The 20,675-nt window shown below is 36.1% G+C and overlaps 9 protein-coding genes and 3 non-coding genes across 12 annotated transcripts; 7 read left to right on the top strand and 5 right to left on the bottom strand. All coding sequences in view use genetic code 12, as the record gives it.

The window, feature by feature from the left end:
* Nucleotides 1-343: 343 nt before the first annotated feature.
* Nucleotides 344-1,846, bottom strand: CAALFM_C404670CA (uncharacterized protein; the record flags this gene model as incomplete). Its single annotated transcript, XM_712125.2, has 1 exon — nucleotides 344-1,846. The coding sequence occupies one exon, from the start codon at nucleotides 1,844-1,846 to the stop codon at nucleotides 344-346; it is 1,503 nt and encodes a 500-aa protein (XP_717218.2).
* Nucleotides 1,847-1,971: 125 nt separating this feature from the next.
* tQ(UUG)5 lies at nucleotides 1,972-2,057 on the bottom strand. The gene is given in 2 exon segments: nucleotides 1,972-2,006; nucleotides 2,020-2,057. It is a non-coding gene; the product is annotated as a tRNA-Gln (tRNA).
* A 10-nt stretch (nucleotides 2,058-2,067) lies between these two features.
* On the bottom strand, nucleotides 2,068-2,150 carry tQ(UUG)4. Its single transcript is given in 2 exon segments — nucleotides 2,068-2,102; nucleotides 2,113-2,150. It is a non-coding gene; the product is annotated as a tRNA-Gln (tRNA).
* Nucleotides 2,151-2,866: 716 nt separating this feature from the next.
* On the top strand, nucleotides 2,867-4,489 carry SSZ1 (Ssz1p; the record flags this gene model as incomplete). Its single annotated transcript, XM_712124.1, has 1 exon — nucleotides 2,867-4,489. One exon carries the CDS (start codon nucleotides 2,867-2,869, stop codon nucleotides 4,487-4,489), a length of 1,623 nt encoding a protein of 540 aa, XP_717217.1.
* A 342-nt stretch (nucleotides 4,490-4,831) lies between these two features.
* On the top strand, nucleotides 4,832-6,526 carry GYP1 (Gyp1p; the record flags this gene model as incomplete). The annotated part of the gene is made up of 1 exon (XM_712123.2): nucleotides 4,832-6,526. The coding sequence occupies one exon, from the start codon at nucleotides 4,832-4,834 to the stop codon at nucleotides 6,524-6,526; it is 1,695 nt and encodes a 564-aa protein (XP_717216.1).
* A 457-nt stretch (nucleotides 6,527-6,983) lies between these two features.
* CAALFM_C404720WA (methylenetetrahydrofolate dehydrogenase (NAD(+))) lies at nucleotides 6,984-7,955 on the top strand (the record flags this gene model as incomplete). The annotated part of the gene is made up of 1 exon (XM_712122.2): nucleotides 6,984-7,955. One exon carries the CDS (start codon nucleotides 6,984-6,986, stop codon nucleotides 7,953-7,955), a length of 972 nt encoding a protein of 323 aa, XP_717215.2.
* Nucleotides 7,956-8,320: 365 nt separating this feature from the next.
* BAS1 (Myb-related transcription factor BAS1) lies at nucleotides 8,321-10,537 on the top strand (the record flags this gene model as incomplete). Its single annotated transcript, XM_712121.2, has 1 exon — nucleotides 8,321-10,537. One exon carries the CDS (start codon nucleotides 8,321-8,323, stop codon nucleotides 10,535-10,537), a length of 2,217 nt encoding a protein of 738 aa, XP_717214.1.
* Nucleotides 10,538-10,728: 191 nt separating this feature from the next.
* On the top strand, nucleotides 10,729-10,815 carry tI(AAU)4. Its single transcript is given in 2 exon segments — nucleotides 10,729-10,766; nucleotides 10,780-10,815. It is a non-coding gene; the product is annotated as a tRNA-Ile (tRNA).
* Nucleotides 10,816-11,171: 356 nt separating this feature from the next.
* Nucleotides 11,172-12,671, top strand: CAALFM_C404750WA (glucose-induced degradation complex subunit; the record flags this gene model as incomplete). Its single annotated transcript, XM_712118.2, has 1 exon — nucleotides 11,172-12,671. One exon carries the CDS (start codon nucleotides 11,172-11,174, stop codon nucleotides 12,669-12,671), a length of 1,500 nt encoding a protein of 499 aa, XP_717211.2.
* Nucleotides 12,672-12,872: 201 nt separating this feature from the next.
* CAALFM_C404760CA (uncharacterized protein) lies at nucleotides 12,873-13,640 on the bottom strand (the record flags this gene model as incomplete). Its single annotated transcript, XM_712116.1, has 1 exon — nucleotides 12,873-13,640. One exon carries the CDS (start codon nucleotides 13,638-13,640, stop codon nucleotides 12,873-12,875), a length of 768 nt encoding a protein of 255 aa, XP_717209.1.
* A 451-nt stretch (nucleotides 13,641-14,091) lies between these two features.
* MNN22 (Mnn22p) lies at nucleotides 14,092-15,861 on the bottom strand (the record flags this gene model as incomplete). The annotated part of the gene is made up of 1 exon (XM_712115.2): nucleotides 14,092-15,861. The coding sequence occupies one exon, from the start codon at nucleotides 15,859-15,861 to the stop codon at nucleotides 14,092-14,094; it is 1,770 nt and encodes a 589-aa protein (XP_717208.1).
* A 2,029-nt stretch (nucleotides 15,862-17,890) lies between these two features.
* On the top strand, nucleotides 17,891-20,389 carry PMT6 (dolichyl-phosphate-mannose-protein mannosyltransferase; the record flags this gene model as incomplete). The annotated part of the gene is made up of 1 exon (XM_712114.2): nucleotides 17,891-20,389. One exon carries the CDS (start codon nucleotides 17,891-17,893, stop codon nucleotides 20,387-20,389), a length of 2,499 nt encoding a protein of 832 aa, XP_717207.1.
* Between the last annotated feature and the right edge of the window lie 286 nt (nucleotides 20,390-20,675).

The following is a 20,675-nucleotide window of genomic DNA, read 5'->3' on the forward strand; positions in this document are numbered from 1 at the left end:
TACTTGTTGGGTTAAGCTCTTTTGGAGTTAAAATTCTGGATTATTTATTTTTGATCAATATGCTAGCAGTTTAATCTCAAAAATACTTTATAAAAGCTATTGCTTTGTCAATGTAGTTTGCACATCAGTCAGTGGTAATCTTAGATCGAGTCAAGCTAGAATACAGTCCAGACTCTTGAGTTTCTAGCAACCAGTTTAGTTGACGAAATTGCTTATATCATTTATGAATTAGCTGTGTCACTTATGTATTACAAAAGTACTATTTCAATTAGCTACGAGTACTTATCTATATTAGATAACAATTAAGAAGCAGCAATGTAGCAACTCACGAACAGCTTCATATTCAGTTCATAATGAAATCAGCAACCAATGGCCGATGGTCACTTATGTATTTACCATTAAATTTTGAATGTAGCATGCCCAATTGATATAGCTTTAGACTGATGTCTGTAGTTAGTTCTCCGGCTCCTTTGGTGTTTTCATCGCTATCCATTTTTAGAGTATACTTAGGTGCAAAAATATAATCTATATTTTGACCACCATCTAACAACACTTCTCCTTCAAATCCTGTGACTGTGCTCTTGAAGTGTCCAAACTTGTTGAAAGGTGTAGCTAAGTTTGCTGTATTCAGCAAGTAATTATTCAACACTTTGTAAGGGTCCAGATTGGGCTCTATGTTTAGGTCTCCGCTTAGGAAACTTGGCCACAGATTCAACTCCTTCATTGTGTCTATGATTAGTTTTGCTGATCCAACTTGTGCTTCCTGTCCTATATGGTCAAAATGCGTATTGAAGACGTTGATATAATTATCGGTTGCTTTATGTCTCAAGGTGACATATGAAACAATTCTGGCATAAACAGCGTCCCACCCCTCAAATGATGTCCTTGGGTCCTTATCATTGAGCCACATTGTGTCACTATACATTAACTCCCACTCAGTAGGTTGCCAAATTATTGGGACAAACTCTCCCATCTCTTCCCCATCGATTCTTCCCTTACCGTAATAATCCCATTTACCAGGTTCGTGTCGATTAAGCTCTTTCAAGATATCCAACATCTGAAATTTGTAAACTTCTTGTAATGTGACAATTGAGTTGTCAGGGAATGTATTAAACTTAATGGATGCAACCAATGGAATTAGTCTATCTGACCACTGTTGCTCTCCTGGAACTAGACTGTGGTAACCACCATTCTTCACGTTATGGGAGTATATTCTAAATTTGAACCGTTTTAATTTGTCTTTTGTACCAACTAGGGGTATTTGAGGTAGTTCTGGCTTGTTCTTTGTCACAGGAGAAAATTTGGAGTTGTTAGGGTCAGGCACACCAAGCTTGGTTGTTGTTTCTTCACCTTCTTTTGGTTCTTCCATTATTGTTTTGGCTCTTTCGAGTTCTTCTGGAGACATTTGTTCAATTTCTCCCAAATAATTCCCCGGATTCTGGGAAGTTACTTGTCCAGTTGAATCACTTTGCAGATTACCCAGAACTTCGTGTTTGCTGTCATTCCCTTTAGTGTCTTTCACATTCTGAGAGTTAGCTTTCAGAACACTTGAGGAATGGTCATTCTTTTCGGTGTCTGGGTTGTACTTCTGGCCAAAGTCAGTTATCATTTTTGACACATCGGAATAGGTGGATACAGCAGCCGACTTGCTAAGGGTATACACTAACACAAAAATCAGAATAATAACTAACGAAATCAATGTTAGTCGGATATGTTTGGTACGCTGCGAACGTGTAATCTTCATGGTAACACAATTCGTATAGGTTGGTGGGTGTCTTGAAGTTTTTATTGGACTTTGACAAAAAAAAAATAAAGAATAAAAAAATAAAATATAAAAAACAGACATGCACACTACAACAACTGGTACATACGGAAAATGATAGCCTTTGGAGTTTCCTTCTTATGACATGGTATAGCAATTACATTCCTATAGCACTGATTTAAAATGTGCAAAAAATAAAATAAAAAATTAGGTCCTATCCGGATTCGAACCGGAGTTACAAGGAAGTTTTGCTTAAATCAAAACCTTGGGTGATAACCAACTACACTATAGGACCGTAAGAAAAGAGGTCCTATCCGGATTCGAACCGGAGTTACAAGGAGGCTTTGAAGTCAAAACCTTGGGTGATAACCAACTACACTATAGGACCAATTTTTTGATCGAGAAATTACCGGCTTTTTCTTGTCGTTAAGATCATATTACTATCCGAATTTTGGCTTCATTGAAATGACAGAATAATTTCAATTAATCCAAATAAATAACTTGAAAACTATTTGAATAGCTTGCTAGACTTCTCTGAGTTAATAAAACGAACTCAAAATTTAGCAATTTCATTGAGTACCTGTTTTTTGTCATATTTTGGTAATTTTTATTTCCCAAAATTTTCACTCATCAATTCAAGTTTAAATAGGAAAAATATTTCTACAAACATTCAAATAATTAGCCAGTAGCACATCCTCACTTTGCTTTTTGCTGGATTTTCTATAATTATCAAAGCTTGTAAATGCCGACCACACCAGGAAGATTGACACCACAGATCCGACAGTCAAACATTATAGCGAAAGTATACTACAAGCATGATCTTGTTAAATAGTAAAATATTTTTCTCTATCAATAAAAACACCCACCTCTAAACCAATATTCATACATAATATGAGTTTGATTATCTTTCCTATATTTCACAGGGATTGTTGCTGCAAAACCATGACCAAAATACACGACTATGGCTCTCTCCCTTTTATCACAGAAATCGATTTTTTCTCAAAATTGTCTTGTTCTCATCAGAGTAAAAAAATTTTTTTTTGTTTAATTTTTTCAGCAACTTCTGTAGCTTATTTAATACACCAACCATATATTTAATTAGACATGTCAGTTATTGGTATTACTTTTGGTAACACTTCTTCTTCAATTGCAGTTGCTTCTGCAGATGGGAAAGTAGATGTTATTGCTAACCCAGATGGTGATCGTTCAATCCCATCCGCATTATCGTACATTGGTGCCGATGAGTATCACGGATCTCAAGCAGAAGCTAGATTAATTAGAAACCCAGAAAACACTATCGTCAATTTTAGGGATTACATTGGGAAAAAATTCAGTGAAATCAATCCAAACACCACCACCGGAGCCAAGCCAAAGGAAATAAATGGAGAAATCAGCTATGAGATTACCAATGATGGTAAAACCGAAATTTTGACTGTCCATGAAGTTGCAAAGAGACATTTCAAACAATTGAAGTTGGCAGCTGAAGACTTTATTGGTAAAAACATTGAAGGTGTGGTGTTAACTGTGCCAACAGATTTCACTGAAGTGCAAAGACAAGAGATTGCCAGAATTGCAGAAGATGCCGGATTAAAGGTTTTGCAATTGATTAATGAGCCATCTGCCGCATTATTGGCCCATTTGTCTAATGATGAAGATAGATTATCACAAGATAAAATTTATGTCGTTGCTGATTTTGGTGGTATTAGAACCGATGGTGCAGTCATTGCTGTTAGAGGTGGTGTGTTAACAATCTTGGCTACTGCCCATGAATACGGCTTAGGTGGTGACAATTTGGATGCCGCATTATCTGAATATTTTGCTAAAGAGTTTGAAAAGAAGTACAAGGCCAACCCAAGAAACAATGCCAGATCATTAGCTAAATTGAAGGCCGAATCTATTGTTGTCAAGAAGACATTGTCGAATGTTCAAACATCTACCTGCTCCATTGAGTCGTTAGCCGATGGCTTTGATTTCCATACCAGTATTAATAGATTAAGATACGAATTGACCGCTAGAGACCCATTAAGCAAAATGACTGCTTTTGTCGAAAAAGTCATCGCCAAAGCTGACTTGGACCCATTGGATATTGATGAGGTGTTATTAGTAGGTGGTGCTGCCCATACCCCTAAATTAGCCAGCAACATTTCCTTCTTGTTCCCAGAGACAACTAACATAATAGCCCCATCCTTGGACTCGAAAGCTTTGAACCCATCTGAATTAGTTGCTCTTGGTGCCGCCTTGCAAGCTTCTTTAGTTGAATCATTTGACGAGTCTGAAATAAAAGAATCCTTACAACCAATTGTGGTAAACACTCAACATTTGTCCAAGCCAATTGGTATTAAAGACGCCGATGGCAATTTCCAACCTATTTTGGTTGCTGAAACAGCTTACCCAATCAAAAAATCCATTGAAGTAACCAACGGCGACTCTACATCAGTTATTGTCGAGTTATACGAAGGTAAGAGAACAGTGAAAGAAACTGTCATTGAAGCTGAACCAGTTGAAGATTCGGAAGACGAAGACTCAGAAGAAGAAGAACCAGAAATTAAAAGAGAAGTTGTCTACGAATGTGGTGACAAATTAGCTGAATTATCCTTGAAAGATTTGAAACCAAACGCCAATTTAGAGGTTATTGTTAACATCACTCAAAACGGTGTTTTACATTTGTCAGGAAGAGAATTAAAACAAGGTTCCATCGCTGTTAAAGGTGAAATCACCTCTCAATAAATACCTTAAGTAGACCGTTATATTGTATTTGTTTATTTTTTTTTTGGAATAGAAATATGGTTGGCGAAAAGTTGCATGAAATGTCATTACTGTAGCAAACTTCATATTAATAAAGTTAAAGATTTTTTTTCCCATAAGGAAATGACAGTCGTAATGTGGAGTTCGTTGTATGATTGCGAATAATGAACGAGCAAAACAACAACAACACCAACAAAAAAAAGAAAGAGCGTTTGTTGGCAAATTGATTCACTTTTAAACGACTAACACTCTACCTTCATTTTTTTTTTTTGCTTATTCTTATTTGTGTTTTCGACATCAACCCCTTAACAAACCATCTACATTATGGGTAAGAAGAAACAGGAGATGTCTCAAGTGTACAATGGATCCAAAAACGAGTTTATCTTTGGCGAGCAAGGAGGAAAAGGAAGAAATCTATCTTCGTTTTTAAGGAATTTATCGTTAACAGGATCTTCTTCGAGTGTCGATTCCCATAGAGATTCATACGAAGAAGTAAACAGTAATATATATGGGAGTCTTAGTTATAGCAAGAACAACAGATCTTCCGGCAATTTAAACTCAGGATCAATTTTTCAACCTCGACCGGCATCAAGTGGGAACAGGACAGTTTCTCTTGGACACATTGGCAGACATCATTCACCCAAGAGTCAGCATCGCAGGTCCCATTCAAATACACGTTATGCTGATTTGGACGATGACTGGGACGCAGGACTTGATGAAGTCGTCGTCAAGCCTAACCCGCCACCGATGTTAGATTCTTTGTACCCCGATTTGACAGTTCAACTTCCGCTGCAAGTGCCAGAGAAAAGCCAACACAAGGAGTCCATGGATGATATAGATTTAGAGGCCAAAGCAGAGATAAGCAAGCTTAACCAGCTCAATAGCAAATATGCCAAGTTCAGGAAGATCCTTGCGTCTGACACCATTATAAACTTGCAGGATTTGAGAAAGCTAGCATGGAATGGGATACCAAATGAGTTGCGAGCATTGTCTTGGCTATTGCTACTTGGATATCTTCCTACAAATAAGTCTCGCCAAAGCTCCACTTTGAAAAGGAAACGACAGGAGTACTTGGATGGATTGGGTAGTGTTACAATAGAGTTTCATGAGGATCCGCCAGACAACAATTCAAATGTGTCTTTATCCAATGTTAACCGAGATAAGCAATTGTACCACCAAATAAAAATAGATGTGAAACGAACAAACCCAACAATAAAGCTTTATTCTTATCCGGCAACTCAAGTATCACTACGCAAAATATTATATTTGTGGGCAGTGCGACATCCAGCCAGTGGGTATGTCCAAGGGATAAACGATTTGTCTACCCCATTTTATCAGATATTCTTGAATAATTACATTTGGCAGCTACAAAGAAAGAAACAAGGTGAAGTCGAGGACAAGGATTTGTTTATTCCTGGATACATGGCTGGCACTGATGAGGAAGACCCAGAAGAGCAGAAGTTGCTCAACGATCCCCAATTGATGCAATACAGTTTGGAGAATTTTAATACTGAATGGCTCTCTGCGAGAGTCACGTCTATTATCGAGGCAGATACGTACTGGTGTTTGTCAAGGTTGTTAGAGAATATAACAGATAACTACATTCACCAACAACCTGGTATTATAAGACAAGTTAATGAATTGAAAAACTTGATTTCCAAAATTGATGTGGAGCTATTGAATCATTTTGAGCGAGAAGGTATTGAGTTTATTCAGTTTTCGTTCAGATGGATGAATTGTTTGTTAATGCGTGAGTTACCGATGCAACTCATTATTAGAATGTGGGACACTTATCTTAGTGAAACTCCGTTGGGATTTAATACGTTTCATACTTATGTTTGTGCTGCTTTCTTGATTAAATTCAGTAGTGAATTGAAGGAAAAGGATTTCCAGGAGATTATACTTTTTCTTCAGAATCCTCCTACAAGTAGTTGGACAGAGAAGGATGTCGAGTTGATGTTGAGTGAAGCTTACATTTGGCAAAGTTTATACAAAAACGCATCTGCTCATTTGAGATGAGAACACCATGTAGTTTTGGACTTATAATCAGTAGTAAACTGTATGTTCAACATACCAACCTATAGTACAGGATAGCCAATGACTTTTGTAGTAATAGAATAATAAAATATTAGACGATAAGGTAGTTTGGTGGTAGAACGATAACTCACACATAATTTCTTTCTGTTCCGACCTGTTGCGTGTTTAGTGTCTGGTATTTTGTATAGATCTGAAATATTTTTGCAACCAGAGTCTTTTATTAATTAATTTAAATCTATCTCATTAAAAAAGCGAGGAAAAAGAAGTCAAAATTTCGTAGTTTTGTTCTCCCGCATTTAAAAGATAATCATCCCCCTTCTTTTTCCACTATTTGATTTTTCTCTATTTTGATTTTTTTTTGTTTTTTGTTTCCTTTCACATTAAAACCAAAGCAGTCCGAGTTTATATCCATAATCTTTAAAATTAGTTCCCGTCAATAATGTCAAAGCCTGCTGGTAGAACCATCTTAGCATCCACAATCGCCAAGCCTTTCCAAGAAGAGGTTACGAAAGCAGTGAAGCAATTAAATTTCACCCCTAAATTAGTTGGACTTCTATCAAACGAAGACCCAGCAGCCAAAATGTATGCCAACTGGACAGGTAAAACCTGTGAGTCCTTAGGGTTTAAGTACGAACTACTTGAGGTTAATAAAAACGATTTGGAGACTGCATTAATCAAAGCCAACAAGGACGATTCTGTGAATGGAATAATGGTTTATTTCCCAGTTTTTGGTGACAAACAAGATCAATATTTACAACAGTTAATTTCCCCTGAGAAGGACGTTGAAGGGCTCAACTTTTTATACTATCATAACTTATATCACAATGTCAGGTTTTTGGATCCTCCTCAAAACCAACAAAAATCTATTTTACCTTGCACACCATTAGCGATGGTCAAAATCTTGGAATACTTGGGAGTTTACAACACTATATTGCACTACGGAAATAGGTTATATGGGAAGAAGGTGCTTATTGTGAACAGATCAGAGATTGTTGGGCGTCCATTGGCAGCATTATTGGCTAACGATGGTGCTACTGTGTACTCGGTTGACATCAACAACATCCAACAGTTCACTAGGGGCGATGATTTGCTGGAACAAAGACACAAGGTTGTTGACTTGAGTCCCGAAGAATATACATTAGAGAAGCTTGCACCCCAATGTGACGTAATCATAACAGGTGTTCCTCTGGAGAACTACAAATTCCCATCAGACTTGGTCAGTCACGGTACTGTTGTTATTAACTTTGCCAGTTCCAAAAATTTCAATGATGACGTTAAATTAAGAGCTGGTTTATATGTCCCATCCATTGGTAAAGTCACAATTGCCATTCTTTTGAGAAATTTATTGAGGTTGATTCACAACAAGCAAATCAGACAAGGTGAAGTTTCTGATGCGACCTCTTCAGCTTAAACTGTCGGAGTGGAGCAGGACACATGGGAGATGACATGTATATACAGGAACAAAAAATTGAATTGGTATTTTAATTCTTTTTTTTTTTTTTGTTTTTCATGTTTCCCAAAACACGATTTAGGAGGAGTCAAGCCAATGAGGAAAATTTTTTTTTTTGTCTTTCAATTTTTTTAACTCTGATGGTTTTATGCAACCCCGATTATTTTAGCATTCTAACCTGTATCAGCCCAAATCAATCTTAGAGACTTTTTTTTGCAATAATATAGAGATAGGAGCAAGAAGTATAAAGAAAAAACAACGTGTACTATCTATTCTGTGTATTTGTACACCTATAAATAAACAATATCAATATACTAGACAACAAGATGAGCTCGCCTCTGAATGAAGCTTCAGACACATCAAACTCATCAGTTCGAAAACGGGTAGTTCATATTGACCCACTAGAAATCACACAATCACTAGGATTCCAAACGTTTAGAAAAGGCGCAAGAAAGCCATGGACGAAGGAAGAAGATTCCAAGTTGTCGTCTTTAGTAGCAACAGAGTACCCTAAACCTATTGATGTGGAAAAAGTAAACTGGGATTCCATTGCAGAGACTTTGTTTCCGGATGGCTTTAGAAAGGGCAAGGAATGTCGGAAGAGATGGTGTAATTCATTGAATCCAACTTTACGGAGGGGAAAATGGAGCAAGGAAGAAGACGAGAAATTGGTGAGAGCATTTGAAAAATATGGAGCCTCATGGTTAAAAGTATCGCAAGAAATTGAAGGACGCACAGATGACCAATGTGCGAAACGATATATGGAAGTTTTGGACCCCAGTACAAAGAACCGTTTAAAGCCATGGTCCATGGAAGAGGATTTGAGGTTGATCCAGCAGATAAAAATTCATGGCACGAAATGGAGGACCATAAGCAACGGATTTGAAGGAAGGCCGTCCTTGACTTGTCGGAATAGATGGAGAAAGCTCGTGACAGATGTGGTTAGAGGAAAAGCCGATCCATTGATCAAACTGCAAGTAGAAAATGTAACGCAGAAAAATATGGATGATGAATCTAACGAAGATAATATTTTAGAAGTTTTGTCAAAGAAACAACAGGAATTGACAGAAAGCAATAAGGAAACTGGACCCAAGAATAGTAAACGCCCTAAAAAATTAAAAAGAGACCCCGATTTACTGCTGAACACGCCAAGACCGACAAGTGTTAATACTCCTGCCAACGAGCAAAGTCGCACTGAAGTAGAGTGGAGATACACATTGACGCCCGATGGAAATAAGCAGGCAAGAGTTGGAGAAGATGGCTATTTTTCCAGGAACAATATTTTTGGTGAAGAGAACGGAGGAGTAATCAAGAATCAACAGATGGTACAGCAGCTTGTATCGTATGCGAAAAAAAGACATTTGAATATCACCGTTCATCAGCACATTCACCATCACTATGCCTCTAACACCCAACAAGACACTAACAGTCGAACTCAGCCAAACCGATTCAACGTTGAACCAGAAGATCAACTGTCGCGTTTTCAACATTTCAATTATTTACCACCACTAATAGAGGTTCCCAAATTGAACTCATCACAATCTTCTCCAAACAACAGCTCTTATGAAGGTGCGAGTGGCACAACACCAACCACCACCCAATTCCATCACCACCATCATCACCACCACCATCACCATAACAACAATGAAAAGGACCAGAGGACCAAGCCTGCTAGTACTAACGGAAGTGTTATTCGATCAACAACACCAGCAGAACTTGATGGTACCAGGGAGTCTGATCTTATAAAATTGTTGAACAATACTGATGAACTTAACAGAAGAGAAACAACTCCCATCTCCAATCCATTAACACCCTTGGCACAAACTGTGGAATATGTAGAGGCAGAAGAAAATCAAAAGCTCAAACGGAGAAAGTTGGGCCCTACTGTTGAGTCAAATGCAGACATGGTGAGCAAAGCCCAACATCTCAACAATGATAAGAACCATGACATCCCCAGTGAGGATGAAGAAGAGTTAGATTTTTGGGAAACAATGAGAAATTTGACGGAGTTGCCCAATAACACTTTGAATAATACCACTACCAAACCTACTGTTACTAGCAGCAAAAACATCCTTTCTCACGACACTACTTACCACAATAGCACCACGAGCTCCAATAATAGCAAGATTCTCACTTCAACCCAGTTTTCCCAAAAGCCTGTATCACAGCATCACCCACTTCATTACTATAATAGCAACACCAGAGAGAATACACCGAAGCCTGTGCTAATTCAAAGCCAAGCCCGGAAGGAAACAGGAAATGCTCAAGGCAGCAACAACAATGAAGGACAAGAAGAGGGATTGGATGAAGAAGATAAGTTATTGGCAAGAGAGGTGGCTGAAGTTGGCGTAGACCAAGAGACGTTGAACAGTTATGGGTTGTTTTATAATGTGTATACTCGAGAGGGCTCTACATTTCCAGAATTGCAACCTCAGCAAAGTTCACAACAACAACAGCAACAGCAGCAGCAGCAACAGCAAAAGTACTCGGCATATGACCAATGGGGCGGTGGTTTTGGAATGATTCCATTCAACCCATCCTAGATGTATATCTATAATTAGTAGAAATGATTAATAGAAATATAATTTTAAGTTTTATGAGAATAAATATGAATTGGTATTCTAGTGTGTAAGAATCAGATGCTAATGTAAAAGTATACGATGATTGATTGTAGTTAGATTTTAAGAAATATATTACAGTGTAAAAAAGTCAAAAATTAAAGCTCCCGCAAATAGGTCCCTTGGCCCAGTTGGTTAAGGCGTGGTGCTAATAAGTTTAATTTGTTACGCCAAGATCAGCAGTTCGATCCTGCTAGGGACCAATTTTTTTGCACATAGAAATATCTATAAAGTCTCATTTAAAGAAAATCCTTTACTTTAAGAGGTTTTTTTTTTTCAAATCCATTAATCTCTAAAATAGCTTGCCACTAGTGGACTGGTGCTATTTCATTGAGGAATGGTTTGGAAGAATTTACTTCTAAATAATTTTAACTTGGGTCGTGTAGAGCACAGATTAGCAGGTACTTATAAATTCCCACAACGCAAATAATACCTGAGATTTTGTTACAGTGGCTAAACCACTTACACTGGACACAACTTCACAACGTCTGCCTACTTTGATTAGTAAATTAGATATATACACACATACACGTACATACATTGACAACAAACTGATACAATGACGACCAACTCGACTGGATCCGAGCTTCCCATTGCAATAGAAATGATCAACCCCCCAAACTCTACGAGGAATGATAAATTTGATGAATTGGTACTAGACTATTTTATTCATGAAGGGTACGAAGACGCAGCGATCAAGTATAGCTGCCGTAGAAAAGCAAATGCTAATGACATTGATCAAGAAATCGAAAACAGAGGCAACAATAGATATGATATTAGTGGTAATAAGAAGGATCAGATATCACCACCAACTAGTAGTCTATTTATCGATAATATGAACCGATTGAGTAACGACAAAGAGTTTTCCGATATGGTCATTAGCTACTTTAATAACCCCAGTGGCAAACACAATAATAATGAAAGTACTGATAAACATAACAATAATAATGGTGGCAGTGAAAGTGCCAGTTTTCCCGATATTACTGATGTTGGGGCAATAAATAATCGTGATAAAAAAACGGAGTCTGGTTTTGCCACAATTAAGCAGCGTCAAGAGATTAAGAAATTGATTTTGAATGGCGATATTAGTCAAGCAATTAAACAAATTAGTCAATATTATCCGATGATTTTAGATTTGAATAATCTATTGCACTTCAAATTGTTGAGATTAAACCTCGTTGAAATGATACGTAACCATAAATTTAACACCAAGAGTAGCAACGATTCGATGGATGCTGGCCAGGATGAACGGGAATTTTTGGCAACAATATTGAATTTTGTTCGAGAGAATTTAATCAATAAAGTCTTTAATCTGTTCAAACTACTAAAAGAGTTAGAAATCACCATGAGTTTATTGTGCTTTAAATTTGATCCCACCATTGAGAATTTGCAAGACCAAGCTGATTTGCCAGTAGAATTGAAAAAGCTTTTTGATTTATCATTGAGGTATCAATGTTATCGATTGGTAAACAATGCAATTTTGAAACTTTATAATAACGAGTATACCGATGTCAGTATTGCAACAACTAACAAAGACATGCCTCGATCAAAATCACCGTTTAGCGATAGCTATTATTTAACAAATGATGAAACCGTTCAAGAATTGTTGGAAGACCGGGAAGAATCCAATAAACGGAAAATGACCAGAACCTATCATGGTCCTAAATTTGCCGAGTTTGATTTATCGAATTATAAACATAAATCAAGACAACAACAACAAGGAATAAACTATGAACTGTCAGATTTTGTTACGCTAGAAGAACAGCAACGAAACAATGAACAAGAAGAACTAGAAGCGGTAGATGAGGAAGACGAGGATGATGAAGAAGAAGAAATAGGATACCATATTAATCCCGATGTCAACTTGTATAGTAATGGTGATGCTGACAAAGATATGAAGGACAGTAGTATCGACAATATAGGGACTGAAAATGAAGATGAGATGAATAGAATAATAAATTTGTCCTTGGATTCGAGGTTAGAAAGAGTAATAAAATTATGGTTGTTAACTGAGCAGAGAATCAAAGATTTGAACATTGTTGTCACGAACCGAAACTAAAGGTTTTGAGCTGAGAGGAGTTGATGTTTTTTCTTGGACACTGAAATAGTTTACAGTTCATTATGTACAACTAACTGAATATTTTGCTATACATAAATACATAGTATATGATAAGATCTAACATTCTAATTTAGTATTTGAGCACACAGACAGTCTTGGGGTAAATATCTTGGAGGCTGGACCAATTCTCAGTTTCTTTATTTATATAACAACAACCACATCAATTGTATTACCAGTTTCAATATTGCATTTACTTAAATAGTTGTCATTTTCATGAGTGCCGACCTCAATATTTTTATTATTGTAGATTTTCACATTATCGACGGTCAATTCGTTTTTGTTATTGTCGCTACTGTTATCGGATTTTATTCCACTTGACTGGTTAAATTGACGTAAATACTCAGAATCATTGATAAGGTTTAGTACTCTACCTCGTAAATGAATGATAGTGCTACCGAATTCTGGTTCTTCGTTCATTTCAAAATCCTCTGGGCTAAATTCAAAGTAGTATTTGATAAATTTTTGCAATTTGAAAACTTCTCGACTCAATGAATTTAACTTTTTCCAATTGTTAAAGTCACCAGCAAGATCAAAATTGACATTAAAGTTAAAATGGTCGTGAAATTTGGATAACAATATTGTTGAATTGGATTTCAATTGATAATATTGATCCAATAGTTCAATGTTCTCCGAATCAACAAAATTCAATCTAATGTAAACGTGTGAACAGTGGATGGGGACTTCTGTAAAGATATCTTTGGCATGATAATCCCATAGTTTCAAATATATCCCACTCCAATAAATGGTTTCGTAACTGAACAAAACAATAAATACAATGATTAAAAACTCAGTAATCAATTTCGAGATCGGAGTAGCCAACAAGTTACTGGTGAATGAATTTGACTGTAGATACGAAGTTAATAGTTGATCATATTGATATGCAAGCTTAATTATAGCGGACACAATCATAGCGATAATAGAGTCTCTGTTCAAGTCAAATATTCTTAGGAATAGATCATTAAAAAGTAATCAAGAAGGTATAATTTTCTTGAACTTAATTTTTCTTTGGTTTTTTTTTTTCTTTTCTTTTTCTTCGGTTGAACTAATCGTCTATAACCGCTACCAAACGGGAATCGTATATATATTTTTTTTTCGGACTTGGAGTTGTACACTCCTAAAATTTTGATGATTTACGACGAGGACAGTCAATGAAACTTAGACAAAAAAAAGGACTTACTAATCTTTAAGCTAAATATTTATTTGAATCTTGCAAACTATTTATGTATATATATGCTGAGATATGCTGTGTTTTTTAGGAGCTAAACCAGGATTGCCTAAATCAAGAAATTATCGGCAAAAACACAACAAAAATACTAGGGCAACTTGCTAGATTTCAGGCTGCTGATTAAATGGAGATTTGTTATGTCTTTTTCCCTAACCATGCAATGGTATTTTTAACAAATTGACACACTTCATCCATATTTTCATCTTTCAAGAATTGAAATGTTATTTTTTGGTCACAAAGAATCTCAGAAACAATCTGCCATCTCGATAATTCAAAATCAATCTCATTGGGGTCATTATCTGTTTTTTCAGATTTGTTTTTCTCTTTTTCATTATCAGGACTATAGATATCATCATCATTCAACTTAAATTTCAAATTTGAATAAAATCTGACATTCATTCTTTTTTCATCCATATTAGCAATTTTTTCATCTTTCATATATGCTGCTGGGTTAATCTTTTTAATATTACAATGCATAGTGAAAATAGGGATTTTATTGTTGGCACTGAATTGATCTTTAGCTTCATTATCCCAATCCAAATGCAAATCTTTGAAATTTTGATTAGTTTTCTGAAATAGCTGATAATCCAATTGAGGATTTTTTTGTGCCATGGCCATTCCATGGAATCCACCACCAGGAGTAGTGTCAAAGTATCCCAATGTCCTAATAGATGATGCCACTTGATAGTATTTCTCTCCACAAGCAAGAGCCGCAGCAGCAAAAGTATCTTTATCACCTTCACCCAATGCCCCCAAGCTAAATAGTTTATAATAAATCTCAGGACCAAAAATATTATAATACAAAGTCATCAACATGACTTTCCCGTGAGTCTTTTTATTAAACATAACTTGACCAGACTCAGTCGACAAATCAGGTAAAGCACCTTCAAGATCGTGGAATCTAGTTTCATTAATCTCAAGCTCGCTGGTTAACATATTGTGTATATTAACAGGAAAACGGCCAGTTCTCACTTGCTTATTACCTACTACAGGTTTGCCAATGATGTCGTACCATTCCGGGGATATTGTTCTTTCCCAATAATCTGGCCATAAAACCATACCATTGTCACGGTAAACAGGAGAATCGAAAACTTTTTCCGGTTTCAGTAGGACGACGTTATCGGAATCCAATATCAAAACATGTTGAAACGAGCTTAAACAAAGTGCCAAAGCTTTGAATTGGTAGCTAGAAAATTTCCAGTGCTTGGCAACATTAAACCCCAATTTCTCCGGCACTAGAATACACTTTGCATTATATTGAGGTAAAACATGATCGCAAAAATGCGCTTCTTTATAATAATCCTCGATGGATGGAATGAGTATCTCCACGGGTAAATTAGATCCTAATTTACGTAGCTGTAATAGCTGAATATAAGCCATCCACGAATAGAAATTGCCTCCAATAGTGACAATACCATAGGTGTTTGGAGTGTAAACTGACTTAGGTAACTTGCTGGGTAAATTGCGCAATACTGATTCATGGTACTGTCTGATTATATCCTTGTGGAATATGTTAGCTTTTGATAATAACCAGTCCCGAGTCTTTATCTTGGTGGTTAGTTGTTGTTCCTTTGGTGTGTATTTGATTAATGGCTTTAATCCATCGTCGAATTTGTTGATCTCAAAAATATTGAATATGTGCTCCCAAAACTCTTGTGATGTTAGCTTATTTAAGGATTTTGGTGGAGATATTGGTGACGAGCTTCTCGTTGAATTTAGTTTGGTGTTCTTTAGTGACTGTGACGATGAATGGTCTTCATTAATAGTTGGTTGAACCTCGTCAGCTATAAGTTGGTATTGATACCTAATGAGTTGAGTGAAAATTATTGAAATTAAACATAAGCAGATTATTAAAGATTTTGGTCTGACTAATATTCTACGGCCATCTTTAAATATGCTACCCATGGTTACCTAAAGATTACTCCAAAAAAATTAAAAAAAAGATAGAAAAAGAAAAAATGGAAAGGAGGACATTCCTTAGTATCTATATATAAACACATAATCTGTTGATAGCTATATGCAAAAAAAGATAAATACAGCTCAAAGTGCTAATCATTGGCGACAGGAATCGGAAAGATATAGTAGATAAGGGGGTGTGGAAAAACTGGAATATCTGGAAATGAAAATATACCAATGCTGCAAAAATTAATTCTTGTTAGCTGTACAGACACGAACGAAAAGAAAAAAAAAGAAAGAAGAAACTGTCAAAATAGGTAATTTTGGTATGGTACACTCCCATGTGTGCATAAATTTTATATGGGTAAAAAATTGACACCACAAAAATAGGCGATTTAGTGCTCACAGATACTGAAGAATTCTAATTACCTTCTGGACATGATGGTTCGAAGTTGATATATTTTACTAGATGTACATGTAAGAATATATTTAGATAGAAATTTAAATAACAAATAATCTACGAACTATTTTAAAACTGTGGATAGGGTGAAAATGTAGTGGTAAATATTATGATCTATTAATAGAAAAAATTTTTTTGACACGGTTTTTCTAATATCTAAGAATATTAAAAGGTGGTATTATAGCATCGATGCAGAAACTAGGAAGTTTTTTTCTTAAAAAAGAATCTTGAATGACAGAAACTGATGTAGACTTGGAATGTGGTCACGATTTCGTATAGTACAACCGTTGTATCTATTCCACAAACACGTACATTGACATATCCTCAATGTAGAAAAGCTATCCTATAGTACAACAACAAACTTGTACCATCTTGGCCAATCGCAACTGCTTGAAATGACAATGAATGTAAAGTTTTTTCTTTTATTAACTCATTTACTGAAAACATTTTCATCAAACTAGTCAACTTGCATCAACAAAAACAATTCGAACACCAAATGTGCCAATTGTTAAAAACGAAACTAAAAATAAAAAACAAACAAATAGACTTGTAATTTACGAACTTTACAGCTTCTCCCGAATCGGAACGAACTGAACCAAAAGTACAAAAAATAGAATTTCATTTAAATTTTAGGGAACGCGTTGCTCTAAGCAATTAATACTAGTCTTTGAACTTTTTTGCTGACTTTCTTATTTGACCTCTTGATTTATCTGTGAGTTTTTCCTCTGAAGAAAATTCTATGAAAAATGAAACAGCACAAGGCGTCTTAGGTTACTACTGCTGCTGTAGTTATTCCCTAACTGAACATCAGCTGATGTTCAAAAAAAGATAAATTGATGTCACTGTGCTAGAGGTGCATGTGGCTTAAACATTATTATGTTTTTTCTTGTATCCAAATTAGTATAGTATCTCGAGATAAGACAGTTTAAAAGCCTCGAGGAAAATCTTCACAAGATTACTACTACGACTATCTGTAATTGCCATTCATAATTATATCAAAAAAAGTTCTATTGTTTGGAATTGGGTTTTGTGCATCTATTCTTATTGTATTAGGAGAAGGAAAATTTGGATGAACGATTTTGGCGGAAATAATCGTCGGCCACACAATAATACTTGACCCTAATGTTTAAAAGCGGGATCTTGTAATTGATATTGCGTTTCACACATCGAGTACAAGCACCAACTAACTCTGTCTTCCCTAACTTTTTTTTGTTTGATAAAAGAATAGTTAACTAAGTCATGTTTAAGTATATTTGGTATTAATTTCTATCGTTGAATGAACTACAAATATGTGCAGATCACGTGAGCAGAAGTTGAGTTGTAAATTTTTCAATTTTCGTCGTTGGTGGTCTTTCAGTCAGTGCCTTGATAATTTTTTTTCCTTCAGAATTGCTTCAACGCGAAAAACTTGAAAAAAGGAGAAAACACATTGAAATCTTATACACCTGTCAAACTAGATAGATTCAATCTCATTATTCCCGTTTGTTTCCCCCTGTTTAGCATAGATATCTTCTACGTCATTGAATCTTTCTATTTGAACATCTTTCAAAACTCAACACCTAACCACTAATCCAAACAATGGCAACGGGTTATTCGACAGGTGTATCACCTTTTGATTTGGATGAAAACAATCACAACGACTCAATTCATCATCGACACCAAAACCACCACAGCCAGAGCCACGACTCCCTGGGTGAACGTGACGATACTGAAATTGAAGACATCATCCAAAAAACATCGAAACTTAATATTAATACCTCAACGTCAACCAAAATAAAAAACTTTTTCTTCCAATCCTCCAATCGTCACGATTCGTCAAATTCCCCACCATTGAGGGAAGTGTTTATCAAAACCATTAACCCACTAATATTAACAGCAATTTCAAGTTTTGTTCGTCTTTATCGTATTGATGTGGCCAATAGTGTCGTGTGGGATGAAGCGCATTTTGGGAAGTTTGGCTCGCAGTATCTTAAACGCCAGTTTTATTTTGATGTCCACCCGCCATTGGGTAAATTATTAATAGGATTGTCGGGATACTTGGCCGATTACGATGGCAATTTTGATTTTGAGAGTTCAAATGTTTACCCAGACAATGTTAATTACGTATTTATGAGAATCTTCAATTGCTTTTTTGGAATTCTTGTTACTCCGTTGGCCTACAAAACTGCAGTAATATTAGGGTATAATCAGTTCACCTGTTGGTTGATCGCTTTCATGGTGATTTTTGAACAATTGTCATTGACATTATCCAAGTTTATTTTATTGGATTCAATGCTACTATTTTTCACAGTTTTAACAATGTATTGTTTGGTTAAGGTACACACTTTAGCCATAGCCCGTGTTGGTAGCAACTCCAAGACTCCACTAACAAAATTGGAAATCAAATGGTATATTTTGACCGGTATTTCAATAGGATGTGTGTGTTCTGTTAAGTGGGTAGGATTATTTGTCACGGCTTTAGTTGGATTTTACACAATTGTTGATTTATGGATCAAGTTTTATCAAACTTTTGCTATTGACAAAAAGTCTCCTAAAAAAATGTCGGTTGTCAATTATTTAATCCATTGGGTTGTTAGAATTTTTACATTGATAATTATCCCCATGACAATTTACGTTGCCACTTTCAAAGTCCATTTTATGGTGTTGAATCATACTGGTCCTGATGATGGTACTTTGTCTACTTTATTACAAGGTTCGTTAATTGGAAATGACCTACAATCCGGCCCCAGATCAGTAGCTTTTGGATCATTGGTTACTATCAGATCGCAAGGTTTATCCCCTAATCTTATTCATTCACATCCTCATAATTATCCACAGGGTTCACAAGAGCAACAAGTGACTACGTATGGGTTTAAGGACGATAATAATGAATTTTTGTTTGAATTTGGTGTTGATGCAGGCTTACGTAACCAACACGCAACATTAGAAAATGAAAATAGTACTAGAAATGGTGGGAATGATGATGATTATTACCATGTAATAATTCATGATGGTGATACTGTGAGAATCAACCACAAAAACACAGGGTCTTATTTACGAGCCAATGCAGTAGGTGCTCCGATAACTTCAAGTAGTTATGAGGTGTCATGTTTCGGTGATGTTGAAAGCAATGACTGGGCAGATGAGTGGGTGATAGAAATCCAATCACAAGACCAATCACCAGATCCAATGTTCCAAGATGAAGACCCGCTGGAGATACATTCAGTTTCGACTAGTTTTCGATTGAAACATAAACAATTAGGGTGTTATTTGGCCACTACTGGGAAATCGTACCCTGCATGGGGGTACCAGCAGGGTGAAGTTGTGTGCAAATATTCTGTTTTCAGTCGTGATAAGAATACATGGTGGAACATTGAAAAACATGTTAATAATAAATTGCCATTACCTGCAACTGAGTATGTCCCACCGAAACCAAAATTCTGGAAGGAGTTTATTCTTTTGAATTATGCCATGATGGCATCCAACAATGCCTTGATCCCCGATCCAGATCGATTTGATAAACTCAGTTCTGAATGGTGGGAATGGCCAATATTAAATACTGGTCTCAGAATGAATAGTTGGGGTGATGCAGATATTAAATATTTTCTTTTGGGTAATCCATTGATTACTTGGATTTCAACAATTGCGTTGATTGTTTGCCCCCTTTATTTGTTGGTTGTTGGCATCAAATATCAACGTCAATGGATATTGTTATCAGCAACAGACACTAGCAATGCCAACCCAGCAAACAGTCAATCATTATCGTTGTTAGCAGCTCGAGCATTACTTCCATTGGCGGGGTGGGTTTTGCATTATGTGCCATTTATTTTAATGGGTAGAGTCAAGTATCTTCATCATTACGTCCCAGCATTATATTTTGCCATCTTTGTTGCTGGGTTTATTGTTGATGCCATTTTAAATTTGGATTTTTCATATCATAACAATAAATTTCAGTATATATTCAAAGTGGTGATCTACTCTACGTTATACTTGGTGATTTGCATAAGTTTTTGGTACTTTAAAGATCTCTCCTTCGGTATGGAGGGGTCATCGGTTGATTATCGACACTTGCGACTTTTAGGCTCATGGATGATATAATTTGCAAATACTATAGGATCAGTGTTTAGGGATACTAATTATAACACCCGAAGCTTAAAAAGATTATTGGTAGGTTATACATATATGCAGACAATTAAGTAGAGAAACACAAGTAAATGCAACTTGTTGTAGATTGGCTTTTGGTCAATAGTTCATGTAAAAGCACATACATGGTAAAAAAAGATTGATATAACAACAAAAGGATAAATAGATTCGGAGCGGCCACACAATGTGACATGCTAAAAAACGCGTCCGAAAGTTTATCCTACATGAAACAGTCTAATTT

This window comes from Candida albicans, chromosome 4 (assembly GCF_000182965.3).
Source record: "Candida albicans SC5314 chromosome 4, complete sequence".
Lineage (NCBI taxonomy): Eukaryota > Fungi > Ascomycota > Pichiomycetes > Serinales > Debaryomycetaceae > Candida > Candida albicans.